Here is a 25964-nt window from a genome sequence, read left to right on the forward strand (position 1 = left end):
CAATAAACCTACCCTAAGCAGCAATGATGAGAAACTCCATCTGCACTAACCACTTAATTTCCCAAAGTGTGTGTTTTCTTACTTGAAGCTCTTTGATTGTCGGCCTGACTTTGAAAAGGAACATAGGTCTCATTTAGCTTTAAAGTGTCCCAGTGATGCACGTTCCCAAGATAACTTTCCTAATTTCTTTCGCTGTCTTCACTTTAAGGCACTTCTCACAGCCCCTCTGGCGAATCTTTTACGGGAACTGGCATTGACTTGAGGCTTGATATTCAAATGGCTGAGGCTATATTCTGTGAGTTTAAGGTGGTAGAACCCAAATGGAGTTGTAAGTGGTAAGGTGTGGTTACTTTCACCATTCACCTGGGATCAGAAATTTGATCTAACTTAAAGAAATCTGTTTGGAAGGGTGTGCTTATGAGCAGCAGCTAGGCTGAGGAAAGGGTATGTGGTATTTTCCTATTGATTGCCATATCCTCTTACCTGCAAGCTACCTCTTACTGTGCAGGCTAGAATCCCAGCCTGGTACAGATGCCACCGTTTGCACCAATTTTCTCTACCTGATACTGATTTAACCTCTACCTCACCAAAGAATCGAACCTGAATACTTGCTGGGGATTGGAAAGCATTCACTTTGGAATTTCCCCTTTGGAATTTGGCAGTGTGATCTCAGGATGACTTGCCAAGTCTTTTGTGGGGGGTTTAGTTTCCTATGACTAGTTTTCTTTAGAATACTTCCACATCCTTTGGGGCCCTTGCTGCTAAATGGAGATGTACAAATGCACGTCTGACCACCCCCATTGAGTGATGAGATAGAAAACTTAATCTTGGGTCAACCTACTAGGGACAAGTTTTATTGCTGATAGTTTTCATCTGCAGTGGCCAGTTGACAATTACAGATGATACGTCGATGCTGATTCAGTATTGCTAGGATATTCAAGGGTTTGAGATGGCTTCACACAGCTCAGAGTTTAAAAACAGCCTGTTCTGGACTGTATTTCTTTTAAAGACATTCATTTGCCTTGTCTATTCAAATAGCACTCAGTGTCCTTACTAGAGACATTCTCTTTGCAACGCAAGAGTTAAAAATGCTTGTTGTACATTTTGCAACATCTACTTCAAATATAACATAGTGGTGAGAGTTACAGACGTACCTGTACAAATAGATACACATTCAAAGTATTCCCTTTCTATTCAATATATAGCTTATACACACACGTGTGTCTGCACATATATGTGGGTAGGCAATAGCCATTTTTGTTTGGAAATAAAAGCCAATCTGTGATAATGGTATACTTTTTCTAGCATAGGATCTTTTTAAGCCATAGATTCTGCCACTGGGGACTGTACTATGAGATAATTGACCTCCACGTGAGTTGTGTCCTGAGTCTAAAGCAAGGGCGCATGTGGTGGCATCAAAATCAATTGTCTCACAACCCATCCTCCAGTGGAAAGGGCTACTGCAGTTAGAATAGATCCATGAAAATGATTTAAATATTTTGAAATGTTTTCAGTGGCTTAATTCTTACAAATAATGTTATTACATTATGCAAAGGAATAGAGAAATGGTGGTGGATAGAACTGTGCTAAGTGTACATATCGAGGGACTGTGTCTCAGCACTCACTAGCTGGGGATAAAACCTCACCAAGGTGTCACTGATGGAGTATCACCAAGGCTGTATTAGCTGGGTTGCCTCCATTGCTGCCAAGCTGGTGACTGTCAAGTAGATACATCTTCATTTTCTCCGTGGTCACCATCCCCTTGTGTGTGTCAGGGAGCAGCAGAAGTAACAAACAGAGCTGCTAAACTCTGAAGACAAAGTTCTACTGCCAACCTTTGCAAACCCTTGCCAGGGTAAAATTATTTGGAGAGAGTAGAGGTATTTAACTCAGGGATGGCATCTCCAGTCAGAGCCTGATCACCCAAATGATCATCGCTAAACTATCGTGTACCGGAACTTTGAAACTCTTCAATTGCCCAGTTGCTTGGTTACCGGATCATTTGTCATCTATTCTGGTAGCAGGGTGAGAGGCAGGGGAACTGGAGGGAAGGGAGGAGAAGATTACTGTTTCAACTGTGCTGTTGAAAATGCAATGAGCACATTGGATCATATCTAATTCCCATTTATATTACTGTGGACATCCCTACTGCCCAGCTGCCCTCTCAAAGACACAGAGCTATGGGATTTTTTGATGCATGAATGAAGACTGGGAAGAGGGCCAGCATGCTGTTCATAGGCTTCTTCATCATTTATTACCTTCTAGTTTTAATTGTTTTCCTGCTTCTCTCGAGATATCTATCTAGGAGGAACTGCACTATGCATGGCAGACACGCGAGGTGGCAACTGAAGATTGCTTGTTAGCTCAGTGCACCGTGCAGTAGATGGATCTTAATAAAATAGAGAAGACTATTTACATTAATAGAAGGAGCCCATTTATAAACCTTTTATTCCTTCAGTGCACAAAGTTTGACTCCTGTTTGCCCATTACAGAGATGTGGGTTATATAATAATCACCATATAACTGCTATTTGTATCCTTATAGTAACGAAAATCAGATGTCCCTGAGTGCCATTCTGTGGCCCCCTGTTGTGTCAGCAGGGCTACATTTATCTCTAGTAAAAGGCTTCAGTAGATTTACAGTAGGGCAAAATTAGGTCTGCTTAGTTTCTGACTGGTACTCCAGCACCGAAAAAACTAAGCAGAAGCCACCAGAAGACAGTTGGGTGATAGGAGGTAAAACAAAGGAGAAGCTGGCAAAGGAAGGAAGGAAGGCTAATTAGTGAGGAAAGGATGCAGTGTGTGTAGCACAGAGTAAGATCCGAAGGGAAGAATTCAGATCTTTAGTTCCCTGTAGCTTCAATGGAATTTCACAGCCTTTTTTTGTGGGCAGTCTTCAGGTGTTACCCTCGTGTCCAATTTGATTCCCTTGCCAAAGCCTGATAGCTCTAGTAACCTTCCACAGCCCCCATGTTACTTCCCAGCACTGCCCCAGCCTGATGAAACTGTGCATGCCATGACCACAGCCTTTCCTCCTTGCAGAGCTGGGGAGGGCTATGAAGGGAGCAACACATGGCAGGGGTGCAAAGGAACTTGATCTACATTCAGTCACACTCCATCTCCAAAGCCTGACACAAACACACTGGTGTACTCAGGGGAGGGAGAGCTGGCAGTATGGAGCCATGTGAAAAACAGCTCCAGCCTTTGCCAGTTGGTGCTTTGTGTTTTCAGAGCACCCCACACTGTGCAGGGGATGTGACAAATCGCTCTGAATCTCTAAGGAAGGTCAGGACCGCAGGCTGAAGCAGGAGTGACCACTTTGATTTAAGTCCCCTTTGATTTCAAGAATAAAAAAGATGCAAGTCCCTTTTCATGCTTTCAGGGCTAGAGAATTAGGGGAGCTTTCATGCCTCTGTCCCATTTTAGTCTTCAGGAAGGCAAGGCTGATGCATTACTCCAATTTCTTTTTTCAAACACGAGAGTGCAGTTGGGAACAATTGTGCATGCGTTGGGGTTTAGAATTGAAGGCCACTAAATGTAAGGGAGCTTCCTAGGTGGAGAAAGCGGCTTTAAAACCAGATGTTTTTGAATCAATACAATTATTTCGTGATTTCTCCCAGCACTTTGGTGGCTGTGTTTGTCTCACCTCTTCGGGGAGTGGGTATGGCTAGTCGTTTTGTTGTCGTGAAAGTTCACGTTATTCACTGAAGCAGTCAGGACTTCTCTGTGTGTCTGGTACCTAGCATTCACTGTTATTTAATTGGGAGAGTATTTGTTGACTTTGATGGGTCTGCTGAGCAGAGCCCATGTTGCCAAGTTCAGTAGACGAAGCATATACACCAGATTTATCCATTCCTTATCCATCTTGACAAAGGGATAAATATTGACTCAAGTGTTCAATCTTGTTTCCCTCCCATCCCCCCTCCTAGCAAAACCGAAAGAACATGTTTTATGGATAGAGCCAAATGACCAAGCTTTAGATAAAAATACCTTGTGCTTGTAGACAGCAAATAGAATCAATTAGTCTGAGTAACAGGTCATCTTGCCTGAGACAGCACACATCATTAGGTCTAAAAAGAGGATAATATGCAATTTTAGAAATATGTATCATATATATTTCCCAAGGAGTTAGGAAACAACCTTTTATCAGCATGCATTTTTAATTGCATAATGGACTCTCAAGCAGGTGAATCAGCTTGATTTAAACACACAGAAGAGCTGAAGCACCCCAATAATAAATCTGTAGGTGTGTGTTTGAGAAAGAGATACAGTTTGTGTGACTGATGAGGTATGAACAGTTTTGACCTGATCTCTCCGTGACTGATATTGATAACACTCATTTCTGGAGCTCATGGAGGTTTCCACGCGGCACGGCCTCTGGTGAGGTTGGAGTCCGGCGTTTCTAAATGGGGTGCTGGGAGCAACCCCATTCGTTGTTGTCAATCACAGCTGTAAATTTAGAAAGCAGAAAATGCCTGTTTCATTATAATGACCTGACTCTGCCAATGTGACGTTATTTTTATTGTGCACTCCCAAGTGCTCTGCCTCACGTGAGACGCTGCTGGCCAGGAGCTTCTATTAAGGATTTGCCAGCCTCAGAGTTAGGAAGCATTTTCCAGATAATCTGCCTACCCTGTCACTGACCCAATTAAATCCCATTACTTCTTGTTATACCCCAGTGGGATCCCCCAAACAATTCCTTGGCATCCTCACTATCCGTCCCCCGTCAGACGCTTCTGGATATTACCTGGAGCCCATCATCAAATTCTGACTCTAAGCCTGATTGCTGTCTGCTCTGTGTGTGATGTCCAGTGCCCTTCTTGCTGGTTTGCATCCCATATCCCTCAATTGCATTTTTTTTGTAAATCATAGAATCATATAGGTTGGAAAAGACCCTTAAGATCATCGAGGCAGCTTTCCAGCCCCTCTGCCCCAAGCCTGTAGCGTTGCATGGGGTTGTTGTGGCCCAATTGCAGGATCCAGCACTTGACCTCATTGAGTCTCATACTCTTGGCCTCAGCCCATCGCTCCTGCCTGTCCAGGTCCCTCTGTAGAACATTCCTGCCCTCCCGCCCAACTTGGTGTCATTTGCCAACTTACTGAGGGTGCACTCGATCCCCTCATCCAGATCATTGATAAAGATGTTAAATAGGACAGGATCCAACACCAAGCCACTGGTGACCAGCCAACAACTGGATTTAATTCCATTGACCACTGCTCTCTGGGCCAGGCCATCAGACACCCATTGCAGAATACGTCCATCCAAGCCATGGGCAACCAGTGTCTCCAAGAGAACGCTGTGGGAAACTGTGTCAAAGACTTTAATAAAGTCTAGGTAGACCACATCCACAGCCTTTCCCTCATCCACTAAGCAGGTCACCTTGTCAGAGAAGTAGATCTGGTTAGTTGAGCAGGACTTGCCTTTCTTAAACTTGTGCTGACTGGGGCCTGATCACCTGTCTGTCCTGTACATGCTGTGTGATGGCACTTAGGATGGTCTGCTCCATAACTGTCTACAGCTCTGAGGTCAGGCTGACAGGCCTGTAGTTCTCTGGATCCTCCTTTGAACCTTTCTTCTAGATCCCTGCTTATTCTCTCTCCCATCTCTTTATCCACTCCTAGCCTGCTTGCTGGCAGGGCAGGGTGAGAAGCAGAAAAAGCCTTGACAGTGTGTAAGCCCTGCTCAGCAATAACGAAAACACCCCTGTGTTACCAGCAGCGTTTTCAGCACAAATCCAAAACGTATCCCTATATCAGCTACTAGGCAGAAAATTGACCCTGTCCCAAGTGAAACCAGGACAAAGCATTTGTCTGATATTGATTTAAGCAAATTGTCCAGACTGAAGGTTGTCAATTAATCCTTCTGTTACCCAGCTCTGGTACAACCCATGGGTTGTAGAGGGAAGGCTCTTGATCACTGCTTGATCCAGGGATCAGGGACAATGACACCAAACGGTACAAAATATGCTTCTCCATTTGTACACTTCAGTCAGCCTTTGTTATGCACATGAGCCAAATTCAGTTCTTGCTGGCAGCATCCAAGGGTGTCCTTGAAGTCAGAGTCTGGTCCACAGCAAGGTTACATGAGAAATTATTTTTCCCACAGAACAATGACCCAAGACTGTGTATACTTCTGTGCACCTTTCTAATTGCAGAGTGTTGTCAAATTGGAGGTAATTCAGACAAGAACAACAAAAGCAATTAAAATGTTGACAGGATTGTTGCATAGGGAAAGATGAAAAGAACTAGAAATATATGAGCACGTTAAATAAGAAGGAGGTAGAGACAATATGAATCACGTAACAAGGAACACTGAGGGCGATTCAGTAGAGTGACACCCCCTCCAAGCTCCGTTTCCAGAAGGTTTGGAGGGAGGCTACAGAACATGAAGCCAATGGTCCTTCAGTATCAGCTTGATGCTGTGCATCAGTTGCATTTTCAGAATGAGAACTACAGCCATGAATAGTAGGTAAACTGAACTACATGTGATATGAGCATTAGGAAAAACTTCCAGACCAGGACTGATTTTCAGGTTGCAGGATATTCCTAAGAGGTGGAAAAATGCCAAATGTCAGCAAAGTACTTACAAAGCCATCTCCTAGCATTTGGTGAATACATCTCCTTTGTCTGAGGCATGTAAACCTAGATGGGATGTTAAACTCAGGCTGGGAACAGAACAAGAAACTGTTCAGCTAATCAGAAATCAAAAGCAAATAAACTAAAGGAAGGATGGTTTGGGAAGGGGCTGCCATAACTGGATTGTGCCCAGTCCTGAAGTTTTCCGTCTGCTGTTAGTTAGAAGTCAGTCTCCTGTGGAATCAGTAAGGATTTGGCTGAAGTAAGAATTGTGTAAAAGCAGAGAGTGTGATTTCACTGTCCTCATTGCTGAGATGTGTTTTGCAGTTGTCTGCTGCTGTGACACACTCAGGTTGCACTTGGCAGTGCAAGTGTCCCTGTTAAATGCCCCGTGAGCCAGGTAGAAGACCTAAAGCTGATGCTCACACTGAATGTAAGCATGGACTCATTGCTGCATGGTGTCTCAGGGCTGGAAGCAACAAGAGGTTCAGAAATGCACTAGGCAGAATCAGAAAGCTCTGATGAGTGATTAATAAAAATGCTTATCTGGTCAGGATCAACCCCTGGCCCTGAAAGACTCTAAATCACTCATTTCTGGGAGTAAGGACGTTCAAATAGGGTCTAGCTGTGAACCTTTTTTCACTTATTCACTTAGTCTTTTCCTAAGCTTCTGCTGGTGGCCGTGGTTGAAAACAGGGAACTGTCTGTGGCCATGACCCAGGGGTTTTATGTTCTTATAAGAGCAAGAGCAGCAGTGTCTGGATGATGGGATTTCACTGATTTCGCTCTGTCTTGAAAGAGATCTCGAGGTTCCAGCCCAGGATGCCATCATTTGTCTTACAGGTTTCCTGTGTGAAGCCAATGCATCATTTGGGTCTGGCCTGAACATCCTCTTAATCAAGAATACTTTAGGGTACAGATTGTTTTAACTGATTGTCAGCCCAGTTTAGCTGGCCTGTTTTAGCATATCTATCTAAATTTACAGAGAGAAATTTCCTGATATAGACAGTTTTAAGCTGACAGAAATAGAGGCTACGCTGGGGTTTGCACTGGTTGAAGTGAGTCCTTTTGATTAAACTGGTGCCAAATTCTGTGTGGACAAATCCTCATATTGTAACAAACCCACACATGCTCCCTTTCCTCTGACAATCATATCAGGCTGGTGAGTCCTATGGACCCAATCTAATAGAAATGGAATTTTTACCATGCAAATCTTATTACCTAAAGTGCCAATGAAACTAATGGGATTTTGGATAGTAAAAAATACTCTCTATGTGATACATAGTTTGGAATATAAATTCATTGGTGGGGGGTGCAAGGAGAGGATGTAGGGAAAGCGAGCTGTTATTGCATGTGGCCCTTGGTGACTTTGGAGGACCTGTTCCTCCCAGTACCCCTTGGCTCCCTCTTGATTTCAGTGGCACCAAAGTGGTGTTTAGCATCTTGCTGAAAACACCGAGCTCCTTGCAGAATTGGGTTTTCAAAACAGACGACTAAATGTTTGTCTGTTTTAGAAGCCATATGAGGGAGGGGAACTGAAACGAAATAAACATCCCAAACGCTCCTTTCCAAGGACAGACATCTAGAGGAGTGTGTGCTTTTTGAAAAGGAGGTTGGCTGAATGCAGCAAGAACACAGGGAGCACTTGGGTATGTTTTGAGAGTCTATGGATTTAAAAGGCTGAACCTATTAAGGTAATATTTTAATTGTTCTCTGCCCTCTCCCCACCCTCCCCAAAGCACACACTTATATGTGGTGTATGTTGTATATGCTGGTGTCCTCAGGCTGCCAGCCTGTGCGGCAGCTCCCCGGCTGAGGACGGTGTCAGCAGGTAGATCCAAAGTTAATAACTGAAGTGCTGCAAACGATACAACCTTTAAAACTGTCTCCCGTAGTTCCCACGTGTTGTGGTAACACAGCACAACTCGCAGAGGGTTCAAACACCCCCTTGTTGTTGCTTGGGCTGAATTCCTACCGACTTCTCTGGAAGCTCAGTTTGTGTGTACGCTCGGGCCTAAAATATTTTAGAGGAAAACCTGTTCAGTAGCCTCCAGGGCCATGTCGTTCTGACGGTGATGCTGATGGCTTCGTTCCCTGTCACCTTGGAAGCAAAGATGTAATAAGCGATACCTTTATTTTTGTATTTATTTTAATGAAACACACAGCAAAGGCACTTTAGAAAAGTGGAGGAAAGAGGGGGAGGTCAGATAACAACAACTACAGTCTGATGTTCGTTTTTGTGGCGTTATTATTCCCGAAGAAAATAATGTCCTTTTTTATTTGCTTTTAACATTTCGCCCTTGGCATCTGTTCCATCCATTGTGGACTAACCTAGACTCTGTTCTCTGGCGATGGGTTAAAGCGAGCACTTACTGAAAAGCATTCTCTACTTAATTACTTTTCCTTCTTCTGGAAGCTATTTTTTTTATAGTCACATGTTAATTGTGTATTAGTGGGGCTTTCTGATTAGTTGAAAACATAATGAAACCTTTGTAAACAACAGGGAGAAAGAGGGAGAGGGAGGGAGGGAGCTGGAAAGGGGGGGGAAAAAGGGACAGGGAGAAAGAGAGGTGTGAAGTGGGGGCCGGACCGGTGGAGGGGGGGAGGATGGTGAATTTTGAAAGGCAGAAATAATGCCGGTGGAAATTTGTGGTTTTTTGAATGACAACTTCCCTCGCCCAAATTAATCAACTTACTTAACGAGAAATGAGATGCATGGAGATGCAAATCGCTGTCGATCTCCAAAAGCAGGGTGGCAAAGGCAGCAAGTTGGAATGGCGTGGAGGGGGGCTAAGCCGCAGCTGTCCACTAACAAGTCAGTCCTATTTGTAAAGGGCACGGAGCTGAATAACGGTTTTGTTATTGGCTTTCTCTCTCTCTCTCTCTCAGCCGTAGGTAGAAACGCTGCATTTGTTTCCTGCCACTATTTCAGCGAGATAGATGTCCTCCTCTTTCATCTCGCCTGCCCGTTTGATTCCCACAGTGGAGCCCTGTGCTCCCCGTGTACCCCAGCATCCCCCTGATGGGGAGAGGAAATTTGGGCGCACGAGGAACACGGGCTCAGGTGCGGGGTCTCAAACGCTCAGAGTAATGGTGGGAATTGTTAAGTTACCTGTGTGCCCCTCAGGAGGGCAGGAATTAGTTCTTTTCTTAAAAAAGAAAGTAACCAGTACTCAGGACCCAGCTCAGTGATGCTCAGAGCCCAGCCAGCGCAGAGCAGATTCAGTGAATCAGCTGAATCAGGCCCTTTTCTCGGAGATGCTTTCCCCCCTCCCCACCCCTCCTTTTCCTGGAAAGCTGCTCCTTAAACACAATTTACATTGGTTGTTTTTAAAAGGACTATCCTCTGTTTGCAGCGCTGGATTTTGAACAGGCAGAGCCTCCCCACCCCGGTCCTCCGCCCCCACCCCCTTCTGTCGCTGCTTTAAAGAGCTGTGCTTATAGGGATTTTGCAGCTCTCCGTGTGTTATTAGAAAACGTGTGGCTGGGACGGTTAAAATGGGAGTGCTACTGTATGCAAGAGCAATGTTCACTGTAAGCAATCCAAGGAAATCCTGCCAAGGCAGTATATGAACAGCAGCCAAACAAAACACAGGCGCCTTTCCAGTGAAAACCAGCACACTTCTGCAAATAGAGGAAAAATTGACTTTCTGATTTGGAGTGTTTCTACAACTAAGAAGAATTACTACAGCGATTGTGCTAAAAATATTTTTCAGCAGCACATTCTCCGAGGGATTGGGATGCTTAGCATTGTTTAATTACGTTTCTCTCAGGTGATCAATCTGGATCGTATAGAAATAAACCAGGACGTTTTTAGGCTCTCTTAAGGCAGCGTTGGCATTATTTTCTGCAGCGTTAGAGCGGCATAAAGCGACACCTATTTAAGGAGCAAAAATGCTATTTTTATCTTTGCACTTCAGGAAGTATGACTGGAGAGTCCTCTCTCTCAACTTCGTAGCCAAAGACTGCAATTTAACTGCTTAATCTAGAGGAACCCCCGAGATCCCTGCTTCTGTAACTGATGAGTTTTCTTTTTCATCTGAATTATTTTATACCTTCCTCCTTCCCTCCTTCTCGCCTCGCCCTCCCCCCATATTTAGCCTTTTAAAGCTTCTGCTCGTTTTTCTTCTTTGTTCACCCAGTCTGGGATTTTCCTTTACAGGACTTTGGAGTCCTGTAGAAATCCTCTAGTGTAAGATGTGTCTGCAGACATTCTGGCATTCCAAAAATTTCCGTAATGATGGAAATTGAACAGGATTCCACAAATTTGTTTATTGCCAAGAATAAATATGTTATAAAAAAACTGTTTTGCTAGTCTCAGCTACAGTTTTTTCAAAGAATTCTTAATAGCAGAGTCTAAGAATGCAGTCAGTGGATCTAAAGTGAGCTAAAGAAATAAGATAGATCTATGGAGAATTGTTATTCTTTTTAACTTCCAAAGCCCAACATTACATCAGCATTAGAAAAAGCAACAGAATTGTCAAGGATTAATTTCAATCTCTGTGTTTCTCCTACTTCAACTGCTTTTTCTTTTAGCTAAAGATACAAAGGATACTTTACTGGATGTGTCTTCGTTTTCCCCTCTCAAGTATTTGCAGCTGAGTTTTTTAGGCTTATAGCTGCTATGAACTCAGTTCTCTTAACTACCCATCACAAAGCAGATTTATCCATACAGTGTCTTGAGACTAACAAATCACAATGTGAAAGAAGACCTTCCTCCAGAGCTCACTGAAGCTGGTAGAAAGATTCACACTGGCTTCGGTGGGCTTTGTATTGGGGTATTAAACATTTACTTCTTCCTCTTCTTTTGAATTCAACTGCTCATTTTCAGGGTGAGATATCATTTTAAACAAATATTAAAGTTGCCCTAGTTTACTAAATTAACTGGTACTGTATTTACCGTTCAGGAATAACTTCTGGTAGGGTGAAACTGTTAAATCCATTTCTCCCAAGATAAGATTTTGTTGTTGAAGGTCTGGTTGGAATAGCTGGGGAAGGATACACTCCTACCTTGTACTCAGCCCCATTTCTTCATTGTGCATATTGTTATACCCACAGCCAGTCTTACAGAGAGCAAATCACATGTACACACACACACACATGTATATGTATAAAATAAAGCTTGAAAATGTAAGCATTTCTGCCTTCAATGTTGAGGGATATCATCTACTGTGTTCAAATTAGGACATGGAAGTTGGAGCATATGCCACGTCAAGGCACAGCAGGGCAGTTCTGTATCTTTAAATGTTGATGCGTAGCAGTGAAACCAGGTGAGGTCTGGCCCCAGGTGCTGGCTGCTGCATGCATTGCTGAACAATTTTTAAAGGATGCAGATTGAGTGGTTGGAGGAAGGAAAAGTAGGTCTTTTTCTAAACAGATTTTTTTTATGTGTGTGTGTGTGAAGTGTGTTGTAGGTTTAATGAAATGATTTAAAAAGTGATCAACTTCAGCTTTGTGCGTTCCTCTAGTAGCAGCTCGGTATAATCCAGTCCTGAGATGGCTTCCCCTGATGTACAGTAGGGGTTGTCATGGAGCTCCAGTTATACCAAACTGGGGGAAGATTTTGCTGAGACCGTGATACTCATTTCACTGGTGACTGTACACAAATGCTGCATTAAGAGTCCTTCACAGAATTGCTCTGAAAGGAAAGCTTGGATGATGAAGAGGTGCTCCAAGGATTGCTTCTGCTTTCCTTGTCTGCACAGCAAGAGCCTACATGGTCTGAAATACAGCCCCAGAGTGAAGTTATTTGACTCCTTTCAACGTGGATCCAGTTTTGAATCGTTTTACCTTCCAGCCCGTAGGTTCAAATTCTGTGGTCACCAGAGATGAGGCATCAAGGTAAATGTGCAGATAGTGGCCCATGCTGAAAGTGTGAGGCTTCTAAACAGAATTAGAGGTGTCGTCTGTGGCAGGCAAAAATTATTGATACACAAGGAAGGTTTTATTCAGAGACATCTGTAGGTTGGCAGCTGTGCCAGCCATGTCTGTTCCTCTAAGTAACGGAAGCCATGCAGCCAGGAATAGCACTGTTGTGGTGACAAGTGTGGAGGACATTGGTTGAATTGCACTGTGAAAAGATGATTTTTATTATTTCTGTTCAGCAGGAGGATTTGAGATCCGTGCCTGCCTGTGTCTGTGTGCAGAGTGCATGAGGTAGAGAGGGAGGGCTGTGATTTTTCTGGGTTTTTTCCGTCTCACCTCCTTAGCATTTTGCACATATCAGCATTCTAGCCCAGCGATTTGCTAATTGCACTGGAAGACTCACTTTAAATTCAGGAATACTGAAACTTTGAAACTGTAACATTTTGACTGGCGAGAATGACCAGTCTTCTTTTCTCTTTCTCAGCGAGCCAGTTGAAGGAAGCTGGCATTGTCGCAGAGTGAAAGCTCTGCAGAAGTGCCGCAGGTTTTTCATATGGAAATGTGAAATAATGGGGTGATTAAATAGAGCTGTATATTAAAGTACATCTGACATTAGAATTAGCATAATGTGCTCTAGCCCTAGGCTGAGTACTTTATTTGCCATCTGCGTCGGACCAAAATCCCCTGGGGAAGCGCTAAAATATTCTGAATAAACTCAGCCCCAGTTCTTATTGAGAGTAAAATACCATTTGTGGCACGTCGTATTGATTCGTCTTAATTGCGGTGCAGAAAAGAACATTCAGTTGCTGATGACTTTTGTACTCTGTGACAAGTCGGCTGGAGTTATTCTAACACTGCAGTTGGTTAACCTGAACAGACTGTCGTGTTCAGAGAAGGAGAAAACCTTATCTTCAGCAGCATGAACTACAGTACCATCTCCCGGCTTCACTCCTTCCTAGCTGCATCCAGCATCCTTTTTTTTTCCCCCCCCTTAATATTATTCCCTGAAAACAGCAGCCAATGAACAGAAGGGGAAATGGGGCTTCATTGAATCAGCCCGAGAAAATTCACATTCTTACCTAGTTATTCTCCCCAGTCTCCCTCCCCACACTTCCACCCCCACATCTTCTTAAAAAGCCCCAGAAACATCTGACCAGCTTTCATCTAAGGGAGTGAAAAATCAGTGGAACTTGTCCTTGAGGATCCATCTCCGGAACCATTAGTTCAAGAGATTTATTATGTATATTCTGTAAAAAGCTGTGGCTTCTCCTGTGCATAAGCCCACAGTCTTAGTCAGTTGTAATGGTTTGATTTTTGTCAACTCTCCACTCAAATAGGTTGCTGAAACCTTTGAAAAAGTGCTTATAACATGCATAAAAGATAAATATTTCATCTGAAGGAAAATACTTTGATGCTCCGTGCAATTCTGTAACATTCATAAGGTCCAGTTTTTACCCTATAATTGCCTATCATTATACACAATTTACATATTCAAACATTCTCTACAAACCTTATTCTAGCATGTTTTTATTACAAATTCAGATCAAGGGAATAACCTTTAACTTCAGAGACAAATGAGACAAATTTACAAGTGCATGTCTGCTGTTTTCCTGTGTTTTATAAATCCCTGCAGACCCGAACACTTTTGCTATAACGCCACTCAGAACAATATACATATATTACTACTTGTTTGTAGTGCTTCGGTAATGAGTCCCCTTTGTATTAGATAACCTATATAATTCAGCATCTAGGCCCTCCATAACGTCAATTATCTCCTCATAGCTAAATGTACATTCCATTAAAACAAGATTTACAGCCTTTATAATACTTCTTAGGAGTGAACGTGGAGATTTTGTGGATTTAAAGAAGCAGAGATGGGAGTTTGCGTTTGTTAAAGAAGCAATGAATTAAAACAAAAATGCTATTTCATTTACCAGCTATGAATAGGCACCTAATACCCTTAAGAAATAGTTGTAGTAAACCAGGCTGAAGCACTCCTGGGGCAAAGAAAAAAAATACAAGGGAAATTTGTTTTCACCCTTCGGCTTTTTTTATTGTTTCCTAATTTCCTCTTTATTTTTTCCATTATATGACACGAACAATCTCCTTTATGTACCCTCCTCTAAGTTCCTATTCGGATTACTAAGAATTCCTGCTTGTAAGATGGGAAAATGGCACCTTAGAGAAGTCTGTGGGGAAAAAAAAAAATCCCAGCACTTGCCAGTTTTCAAACAAAACTACTTACAGGAAAGCGATTTAAAGGGAAGCTGCTGGCATATTTCATATGGTGTAGAAAAGACTGACATTATTTCAGATGCATTTGAATACCTTATGCAAAGAAAAGGCCTAAAAGTGTCCTTGAGCAGTACAAGGGTTTTTTCATGAATGCTGTAAATCGGATCCTGTATATTAAACCAGCAGCCATGGGTAGTCCTACGGTCTTTTCACCTCACAAGTGGGTACGTTTCCCCCATATCACATTCCCCATTTTCACTGATAGTTTTCACTGTTTTATACTAGGGTGGGTTTTTTTTTTGTACAGCATCCTTTCAGTCTGCTAGCTGTTGTCTTAGGTTCAGAGAAACTAAGGGACATGAAGCTGTTTAGATGCTAAAGGTGGAGCCAGTTGAAACTGTTGTATCACAAAGGGCTAATTTAAAAGTTAACTCATTCACCATTGATCTTTTAATATTGATTTTCCTGTTTGCTCCTTACTTTTCACACTTCTCTCTTTCTCTGCTTTATAAATTGCCTTTGTATTTTAGAATTTAACACCAGTTGGAAGAAGGTGTTGAGACATGACAAACATGGGCTTTATCTGCCATTTTACTAATGTCTCTGGGTCAAAATCCCCGAGTTCCAATTTTTGGTGTGCATTTTTCTTTCTTTTTCTGCACTAACTAAAAGCACTTCTGATACTTCTGTAGGCTGAACATTAACTTCCAGTAAGCCACAAGCTCTTTTAAGGCATGAGAAATTGGACATCGAGAAGGAAGTTGCCCAAAATGACTATTGACATTTTATACCTAAAAATATAATATTGCCATTTTGTAATGCACTGGAAATTAAACTCAACTGTGCACTTGGCTCGTTTATGTGAATCTGGCACTACAGATCTGAGGTATGATTAAGTCTTATAGAAAATGGGACTATTGAACACAAGCTGCATCTTCAGCCAAAGGTCACCTGTGTCCATTAAGAAGCAGGAAGCATCTGTTTGTCTTGTTGCATGGCTGTAGACTGCCTGCAGTCTCCTTTTTTTTTGTTTCTGTCTAAGTATAAATGCCAGAGAGGATGTAGAAAATTCTTCTGAGGAAATTTTGAGGGGAAAAAAACCCCAAATCACAACTTGGTGTATCCATCTGAGCCTAGTTAAGATTCTTGTTTGTGATAACATGGTATAGTTTATCTGGAAAAATGTGAAGTCTGCAGCGGTGGTCATGAGAGATACCTCGAATTCATAGCAGAGTAAATCAAATCAGAGTTTGGCTGAGAGTATGATTTAAGGTATCATGTTGATGTTTCTAAGTCTTTCAAGGATTCCTGCCGTTTTTTCTTAGCATTGTGAAAGGATTGGCTGTAGACAGACAGTGTGACAGTCTGACGTCTTGACTATGTGATTGGGGATTAATCTGCCTGGTTTTCCACTCGTATGATAAAATAGCTCATTTGACGAAAAAATACATTTATCATTACAAGAATGATAAACAAACAATTTGCTGTCCTGCCTAACAGAAAAGGAACAGCACTGAAAAGCACAAAAATAAAGCAGGTGCCCAAAAGTGGGGCAGCATCTAATCCACCAAAGTTTGGCAGTTGTCTTTAGCGTGGAAAGAATTAATAGTACCTTACTAATGTCCCTTAATATTGCCTCAACCAGTGCTATTGTAGGTCTTTTTCAACAGGTAGAAAATGCTCTCAAGAATATTTGCATCGATAATTAAAATCAGTGCAGGGAATGAGAGGGTTTTGAGGGCTTTGCAGGTTCTCTTGGCAGAAAGTTTCTCTTATAATCTCTGTAGACAGCTTGCAGTCTCGCTGCTCAAGGTAGAAACAGGATGGGGAAAGCTGTAAAACACGCAGGCAGTGTGTGGGAGAAGAGTATTGCATGAAGTCATGATTTTTCTTTTGTTTGAAGATGGTACTGAAGGAGACAGGTTATTCAAGAGGCAAGGTAGAAAAAGAGGATGGAATGGGTCCTAGTATGGGTGGAAACACGATTCTGTTACTGAGAAGTAACACTTCTCAGTTACTTTTCCTCCTTTTTTAACACACTCTTGTTTTTCCATCTACCTCTTAAAACCATTCCATTTTTGTATCCCTGTCACATTCTTTCCTTTCACTGACCTGATCCTGATACACCCCGTTTCCAGATGATGACGTGCTCTGTGGCCCCTCCTGCTTCGGCTCTTGTACCTAAACCTTCATCTCATCTTCTTGACTGAGATGCACTTCAGGTCAGTTGAGCTTTACAAGAGAAGAATGGCTGTTAATCTGAGTGGAGAACTGGAGGCACTCAGGTTCTGAGACTGCAGGCATCTTGCTAAGTCATAGAATAACATCTTTAATAGCCAGTTCATGCTTATTTTGTGAATTGTTGGTGCTAGTCCACGTCATCTGCAGCATGACATGCTGCAAGACTCTCTTGATCCTCTTCTTTAGACAAGGCAGTGTAGGGGTGTATGCACAGTGTTAGCTCTGGGGATAGATAGAGGAGCTGTGCTTGTTTTATGTCTTCAGCTTGTGTTCCCATCAAAACAAAATCAAAATGAAGAGAGGTCTAGAGAGAAACAGTTCCTTTGCAATTGATGTTCAAAACTAGTGGCTGGCATTGGACTGGCAGTGCTGATCCTAACCCAGGCCTCTACACTCCTTCACACACTTCTGTCTTTTTTACTGAGACCTCTGAAATGGAGGCAGCACTTCCAAACACCCCAGGAAGGTGTTTTACCCAAGGAGGGTAAAACTCTCAATATTGGATGTGCTCAGCACATTTAGTCATAAACACAAGTAAGTAAATGCTTTTGCTAACTTGGATAATTTAAAGTGGTAATATGGTTTATAAAATCTCTTCAGCAGAAACACCTGTACTGGAGATATTTTTGCATCCCTAGTCAAGCATTGGTATGAACTGATATAGTTCACACTGCAGATCCACGCTGCAGACACCTGGAAAGTATTTGACCCCTGTTTGAGTGACCTGTCAAACAATGTGTAGCCATATATTTTCTTCACTGTGAAACACTAAATCTTTCCAGTATTAATGCCTTTCTCTTTAATGTCAGCTAGTCTTATAAGGAGACTTGTTAAACTAGTGTTCTCAATTATGGCATTTTAATTTAATAATAATTCAATTAAAGGTGTGTTTTTTATGGAGCATCCACGCTACCTTTATTGGTGTTATTAGAGTAACCATCATAATAACAAGAAGTAATTATTTAAATGCTCATTAAAAAACAGAGTGGTGAGGAAGAGAGTAGCATTGGTGGAAAGACTGAAGGAACGTGATACATGTCTGTTCCTGAGTGCTACAATAAAAGGTGTCCATTCTGTAAAGCTCGCAAGGTTCTGCTTTTCCCGAACTTCTGAAGGTGTAGTAAAGCAGCATTAAAATTCCTTAACACTTTTATGGATGCTGTTGTGACTTTGTAAAGGGAGCTGGACACGTTATCTGGAAAGTATTGCTAGAGGTAAAGAATGGCAGCAGTTCCGTGGACCTGACTGCAGGCCCTCACCGCAGTCCTGGCAGGGGTTATTGGGTGGGTGATTGAAAGGAGAGAGAGTTAGTTCTCTGTTACAGCTAATGGAATTATTAAGTATGCTGAGGGGAGGATTCGTAAGGCACTGGATGTCACTGTAGCCCAGCAGAAAATAATGAATTCTCAACAGTTCTTATCTAACACTGATTATTGCTTGATGGTATCCAGAATAACTGAGGATATTTGGAGGAAAATTTATCTGCGGGGCAAAGATGCTCAGCATTCAGGGCGTTTAGAAAGTCGTGTTCCAACTGGGCGAGAAAGATCTGCGTATCGGTAGGTGATATAAGTCAGACTGCAGAGGACAGATAAGTCAGGGGATTCAGGCTGCCTGGTGCAGAGGGATGAACGTCCACAGACTCAGGCTGTTCTTGTTCCGGGCTGGGCAAACTGACCCGCCTTTTCTCACTGCTCCCTGTAAGGGCAGAATTTGGGAGGCAAGCTCTTTAATTTGGCTTTGTTTTGTGCTGTTCATGAAAGAGAAAAAAGGCTCATTATTGCTCTGACATTTTGAACAGAGCATAATCTGTCATGCAGTAATGGAGGGAACACAATTTAATATTTCTGGAAAAGACCATCTTTTGTCATAATACGCAGAAGAGGCAAGAGTGTTTAATAAGTTCCTAGTTTCTAATTACCTGCTGAGGGAGAAGATACTAGATTTTTAATCTGCCAGGTAAAAACGTAACAGGACCTAATGTCTGGGAGTTGAACTCAGCAATTGGAACTGGAAAGAAGACAGGTTTTTTTAATACTGAAGATAGTCAGACGTTGCCACAGACTATGCTGATACCTAGTGAGTTCTCACTCACTTGGCATTTCCAATTCAAGTTGGGACACGGGAGTGTTAAAAGACGTGAGGTGGTTCAGCCTTAAATCACTGGGCTGGATGATATCAGTATGTGAGGTGCTGACTAAATTGCTTCCTATGTTTTTCATGCACATGATCTGAAATTACAGGAAGAAAGATTTAGATTAGGCACTTGGAGAACCTTCATGACAATAGAAGAGAGAAGGAATGAGGTAGACTTTGAGGAGGCTGTAGACTCTCCATTCGGGTGGCCTTTGGAGGAGGATATTTGAGCAGATATCCTTGGCTCAGGCATTGGACAAGGGCAAGCCTCGAGGTTTGTCCCAGCCCTCTTTCTTATTCTTTAATTTCACAGTCCTTCCTAGCCTTCCAATCAATATTTCTGAGCCTCTACACCTGTGTCTCAGCAGGGTCCAGCTTTACAGACCCACCTCATGTCTGAGCTCCGGTGGCCGTGTTTGTTTGTCTTTCGTGCAGCCTTGAAGTACTGTTGACTGCTCAGGACTTGTGGCCTGGCTGTCTCATCTCAGTATATGTACACCATACTTGTCAACTACTGTAAAGACAAAAAATGATACCTGAGCCATTGGTGCTGAAAATCACACCTGGATACCGACTGTAGGGTTGAATCCATGTGCAACTCATTGAAGAGCATTAATGAAGTCTTGGCTTGTGCTTAACTCTAAGCACATGAATAATTTCATCACTATCCAACAGAGCACTTCAGCCTATGCTTAAGTTTCACTGATGTTGATTACTCACATGCTCAAAGTCAAGCACATGCTAAAGTGATAAAGATTGCATATGGCAAAGCCTATATAACTCGTTGTCATAAAGTGGGTATTTAGTCAGACTTCAGTGCAGGTGGCAAGGGATTAAGATAGCCATATATCAAAAGTAGCCTTATAACAAAGAGTTTTATAGTGTAGGTGCACTGCATTATTAAATGTAAGGATAATTCTTGAGCAATATGTGGCTGTTTCTGGGCATGTTTAAAATATTTAGCAAGTTTTTGAATATAAAAATGTTTGGAGTGGATCTTCAAAGACTTTTTGACATTGTTCTGTTCTTAAAAGTGAGCATCTACACTGCTCAGGGCAACTTCTAGGCAAGATAACCATGAACTGATAATATGGAAATGAACATTTTATTGTATTTTTTCCCTTTTTTTTTTTAAACAGGGAGTCTGGGGAGAGTCTTTGAGGGTTGTGAAAGTTAAAATATATATATACACAGGGGCATGCACACATGAACACTCACGAAGCAGTCAGAGATTGGTAGCCAAGTAGCCTGCAGTCAATTTTGCCATTGTGTCAGGGTCTCCTGAAGAGGAGTGTTAAGGAGCATAAAAGCTAAACAAAACAAAAAGGAAGAGAAGACTGTTTTATGACTGCTAGCTTGTAAATCTTAGATCCCTAATAGCACTAATTTGCTCTGTTAGAACAAAAACTAAAAAGGAAGGGGATTTACTTTCCTCACTTGAATTTCACGGAGGTGAAGTTTTGGAGAACAAAACAAAACAAAACAAAACATCTCTGTTCCATGTAACATGTAGTAGCAAGCACCCAGCCAGCTGCCATTTTGAGGGTAATTTTTTTAATCAGCCATTTCAGTTTTAGATTGGCCTTGATCCTCAGCCTACTCGGCGATTTTTCTCCTTACGTATGTGCCTTTGCTGAAGTAAACGTGTTGCTGCTGTTGTCGTCGTGGCCGTGTAATACACAGCTGCTTTCTTCCTCCCGTCAGGCTCCTGAGCTAAGCAAGGGGAAGGCACACACACACACACTCACACTCACTCACACACTCACATACACTTAATGTTTTTGAAGAAAAAGCCCCAACAACAGGAAAGAATGCATGCTGCGACTTTAAAAATGAAAGAATCGAACAGCTGTGGGTAATAAATCGATTAGTTAGAGTGGATAAAACGAAGGTGAAGGGTGCAGAGCACTCTTTAATTTGAAGATATATGACCTTGTGAGATGCTGCACTTCATTTGCTATTAGATCACACTTCGGAAGGGGCTTTATTAAAATCTATTCTAGGGTGAGCTGAGGTAAAACATATTGTTAAAAAAAGCTTTTGACAGAGTGTGTTATATACTTTAGTCTGCTTCAGTGATTTCTGTCACTTTTTATACTACACACGTTGCCGTGCAGGAAAAGTTAAAGGTCTAGACATTTTCATCATATTTCTGTAAGAAACAGAAATTTAAATATTTGCAGTAATAATGGAAGCATTTACTGTTGCTTTGCCTGCAGAGCTGACATAAAACTCCCTAACTGCCTCAGTGCTGAGCAGATTCTTAAGGGATAATGTATCAGTTCCTCTCCGTGTTTGTATGTGGCTTTCATTAATGTCAATAGCAGTTATGGGCACTTTTTCCAAGCCGAGCGCAGTTCCCAAACTCGTGGGGTTTTTTCCCAATAGCAGTTGCTAGGGATTAATCAAAGTGACCGAGGTCTGTCCCAAAGGCTGCTGCTTGCAGGGCCAGGGCACGGGGGCTCCGTCAGCCAGGCAGAAACTCCCGTCGTGTTGCCTACGCTTTTTCCTGCCTCTGAAGTGCCAGCTTCTCCGAAATCGAGGTCTGAGGCTGCTATCCACAGCAACAGCCCCACTAAATCAATAGCAGCGTGAGGAGCTGCACCACATTCATCACCTACCTTTGTAAATAAGTCTCAATCTGATAGATGCTTTTTCCTTTACGCCTTTATGGATGTTCATTGGGTGATAAGATTAGATAGACCGACAGGCTGATAGGTAGGCAGATAATCTTCTAGCCTCCTTGTCTAAGGTTTTGTAGGTTTTGTTAGCAGCAGCTGTTCCTGCAACAGCCAGAAGAGGGGAATTCAGTCAGCAGCAACCCTGCTTCGCCTGCTGTGCCTGAGTTTGATTTTTTTTTCCCCTGCTATGAGTCACTCCTTTTCACAAAGGTAGTTTCAATAATACGATTCTGTTCACCTTATAAACTCTTTCGTTTTCAAGCTCGAGCAACAGGCTTTTGTGGATCGCAGTCCCTCCCCCGTCTAGAAAAGGGCTGCGCAGTTCAGTTTCGGATCCGAGCTCCTACGGAGGGGCAGGGGTTGGGCTTCCTTCGGATCGTCAGGCAGATGTGGGTCAGGCAGGAAGCTTGGTTCAGGCTTTGAACTTTGAGGAAGTTTAGTGCCTGTAGGTGCAGCCGGACAATCGCTAGCCAAAAATACGTGCTTTCATAAACAAACAAACAAACAGGCATGAAATGAATTTCAGCTCTTCCAAAGTGGGTAGTTGTTTATTTCAGGAAACCTCCCCCTCATTTAAAAAGAACCCACCCACCCAAGGACAAAACAAATCCTGGATCATGATTTTCAAGTTGACACGTATTTATGGATTTATCAGAGCCTTGCAGAGGCATTGAAAGAAGGAGGGGGGAAGAAGTGCTTTTTGAAGATAGCACATAGTTTATATTGTGCCCAGGACTGGAATTTTCTAGTTAGCAAAATTATGACTGTAGTGCAGACTTGTCCACACCTGTCCTTTATGTAAAGCTGAATCAAGGTTAAAGGAATGCTTTCCACCTTTATGCAGTCGTTCAAAGAGCCTAGAAAGGCAAACAGAACAATGTTTTTGGCTCTGGTGAGTGTTTCTGCATTGGAGGGCAGGCTCGGGCTCACAAATTCTTGGGACGCGGTTCAAGCACGGCCCAACATTTGTTACTGTTAATTGCAACTGTGCTGTCGGCTTTGATTACCGGATGTTTCGTTTGAGTGGCTTCTTGGTGTTTTGGCAAAAAAGAATGTCAGAGTGGTTTATGCAAGGGTACGTTTTCCAAGCTCCTGTTGACTTGAATTGGACCTGTGCAGCTAAATACCTACATGGTGTTTTAAACATGGAAGTGCTGGCCTGACTGAAGCATGTATAAATTAAATTCAGCAAGGTCCCAGGAGACTGCTGCGTGAAGTATGTAAAAATATAAAATGAAAGGCTGAAAATGACACCCAAGCTCCTCGCAGGTGCCTTGTAAAACCTACCACCCTGCCTTTCCCTTGGTTTTTGTCTGCGGTCGTAAATCCCTTGAAAGAAAAATTCCTTTTCGCGGGATAAACACGTGAAAGGATTTGGGCCTTTCCACGTCACAAAGGAAGGTTTTATTTGCAAGGTAGAGGATATAAACGTACACAGCACCAATGCGTATGTGTGATATTTGTCATACATGTTAAGCGAATAAGTGTGGTGAGTTAACGTGCTGTTCAGCGATTTACATCAGTCAATACATTGCAATTAAGTCTTCCTTTCTGAAATGCCAAGGAGGAAATGTGTTAGCAAAATAAATCGTATGCCAGCTGTATTTCAATGTTCTCCCCTGTATTATTTTTTTTGAGCATTCTTTCTGTTTTTCTTTTATAGGTAAAGATGAGCCTTCAAGCTATATTTGCACAACATGCAAGCAGCCTTTTAATAGCGCTTGGTTCTTGCTTCAGCATGCCCAGAACACACATGGATTCCGCATCTACCTGGAAACAAGCCCTTCAAACAGTTCCCTTACTCCACGCATCACCATCCCTCCTCCTCTGGGACCGGAGACTGTTGCACAGTCCCCGCTGATGAATTTCCTTGGAGACAACAACCCTTTCAATCTTTTGCGGATGACAGGACCCATCTTGCGTGAACACCCTGGCTTTGGTGAGGGTCGGCTCCCAAACACGCCTCCGCTGTTCAGCCCACCGCCTCGTCATCATCTGGATCCGCATCGCCTTAGTGCCGAAGAAATGGGGTTAGTTGCCCAGCATCCCAGTGCCTTTGACAGAGTTATGCGTTTAAACCCCATGGCAATTGAGTCCCCAGCGATGGATTTCTCCAGAAGGCTTCGAGAGCTGGCGGGAAACAGTTCCACCCCTCCGCCAGTCTCGCCCAGTCGCACCAACCCTATGCATCGCCTGTTGAATCCTTTCCAGCCGAGCCCTAAGTCACCTTTTTTGAGCACCCCGCCACTGCCCCCCATGCCCCCCAGCAGCACTACTCCTCCCCAGCCTCAGGCCAAGAGCAAGTCCTGTGAATTTTGTGGGAAAACATTCAAGTTCCAGAGTAACCTTATTGTGCACCGGCGCAGTCACACAGGAGAAAAGCCCTACAAGTGTCAGCTCTGTGACCACGCTTGCTCCCAGGCCAGCAAGCTAAAACGCCACATGAAAACGCATATGCATAAAGCTGGCTCCATGATGGGCAGGTCGGACGACGGGCTGTCCACCACTAGTTCCCCTGAGCCGGGTACGAGCGAGCTCACTGGAGAGGGACTGAAATCCAGTGAGGCAGATTTCAGGAACGAGAGCGATCCTTCCCTGGGCCATGACAATGAAGAAGAGGAAGAGGAGGAGGAGGAGGAAGAGGAGCTCGAAAACGAAAGCCGGCCAGAGTCAAGCTTCAGCATGGACTCGGAACTGAGTCGTAACCGAGAAAACGGCTCCAAGTCGCTGCCGGACGAGAAATCCCTCGTCCTGGGAAAAGTCATCGAGAATGTAAGTCTAGGTGCCATCCAGCAATACAACGACATGCTAGCTGAAAAACAGAAGAGGGGTAGCTTCATGAAAAGGTCTTCTGACCAGCGAGACTTGTGTCCCCGAGACCTCTGTCCCAGAGATCCAGGCGATGAAGACTCAGTGGTAGGAGAGCTGGACCGCACCGAGGAAGGGACGGTCAACGGAAGAAGCTTTGGCCCAGGCGAACCCTTCCCAAACTTGTTCCCCCGCAAGCCGACGCCCATCACGAGTCCCAGTTTAAACAATTCTTCTAAAAGAATAAAGGTAGAGAAAGATTTGGACTTGCCACCAGCGACGATAATACCTTCGGAAAACGTTTACTCTCAGTGGCTGGTGGGGTACGCGGCATCGCGGCACTTCATGAAGGATCCGTTCCTCGGATTCACAGACTCCCGACAATCCCCCTTCGCGACCTCTTCCGAGCACTCGTCGGAGAACGGGAGCTTGCGTTTCTCCACCCCGCCGGGGGACATGCTGGACGGGGGGCTCTCAGGGCGCAGCGGCACGGCGAGCGGAGGCAGCACCCCCCACATCAGCGGTCCCGGCCCCGGCCGACCCAGCTCAAAGGAAGGACGCAGGAGCGATACATGTGAGTACTGTGGCAAGGTCTTTAAGAACTGCAGCAATTTGACGGTGCATCGTCGGAGCCACACTGGAGAGCGGCCTTACAAATGCGAGCTCTGCAACTATGCATGTGCCCAGAGCAGTAAGCTGACGCGCCATATGAAAACACATGGCCAGATAGGGAAGGAGGTCTACCGCTGCGACATTTGCCAGATGCCCTTTAGTGTTTACAGCACCCTGGAGAAACACATGAAAAAGTGGCACGGAGAACATTTGCTGACAAATGACGTCAAAATTGAGCAGGCAGAAAGAAGTTAAGGCCCCCCCTGCCCTCACCTCCCCCGCTGCCCCTCCTCCCTCCCCCCCAATCACCCCCATCACCCCCGCTAGGTTAAATTTCAGGGGTCTAGGTAACATTTTATTTGTACAGTTTAACTATTGCCAACTGAGAAAAGATGACCTAACTTGCCTCCGTAAACATAACTTAGCATAACTATGGTAGGTGCCAGACTTTGGCACTTAAATATAACCTGTGTCTACAAAGTTCTATTAAACCCGAGGGTTGATTAAGGCAGTAAAAATTGTGGAGCCTTTTAACTGTGCAATAATTTCTGTATTTATTGGGTTTTTGTAATTTTTTGGCATGTGCAGGTACTTTTTTTTATTCTTTCTGTTTAAATTTCTTTAAAAATTTTGTTGGGTATCCCTTTTTAATTTTACCCAGTCGTAGCCTGAGATTACTTGCATTGTAGAGGAGAAACATATCTTTTAAAAGTATAATTTTTGGGCCGCTGCTTTGTAGAAATTTAAGCTAAGCGTGTGTAATTTCTTGTGAAGAAGCCAGCATTTGACAGAAGCCTTTCCTTCTTTTCTT

General features: G+C 43.3%; 1 protein-coding gene across 2 annotated transcripts in view; it reads left to right on the plus strand.

Annotated features, from left to right (window-relative positions):
* BCL11B (BCL11 transcription factor B) overlaps nt 1-25736 on the plus strand; it is a 91119-nt gene extending 65383 nt beyond the window's left edge. For both annotated transcript variants that reach the window (XM_061997997.1, XM_061997998.1), the window contains exon 3: nt 23397-25736. In XM_061997997.1, the coding sequence (XP_061853981.1) occupies nt 23397-25408 (2012 nt within the window). In that variant the 3' untranslated portion in view covers nt 25409-25736. The remainder of the gene's footprint in view (nt 1-23396) is intronic.
* The last annotated feature ends 228 nt before the right edge of the window (nt 25737-25964 follow it).

This window comes from Colius striatus, chromosome 6 (genome assembly GCF_028858725.1).
Source record: "Colius striatus isolate bColStr4 chromosome 6, bColStr4.1.hap1, whole genome shotgun sequence".
NCBI classification, from domain to species: Eukaryota; Metazoa; Chordata; class Aves; order Coliiformes; family Coliidae; genus Colius; species Colius striatus.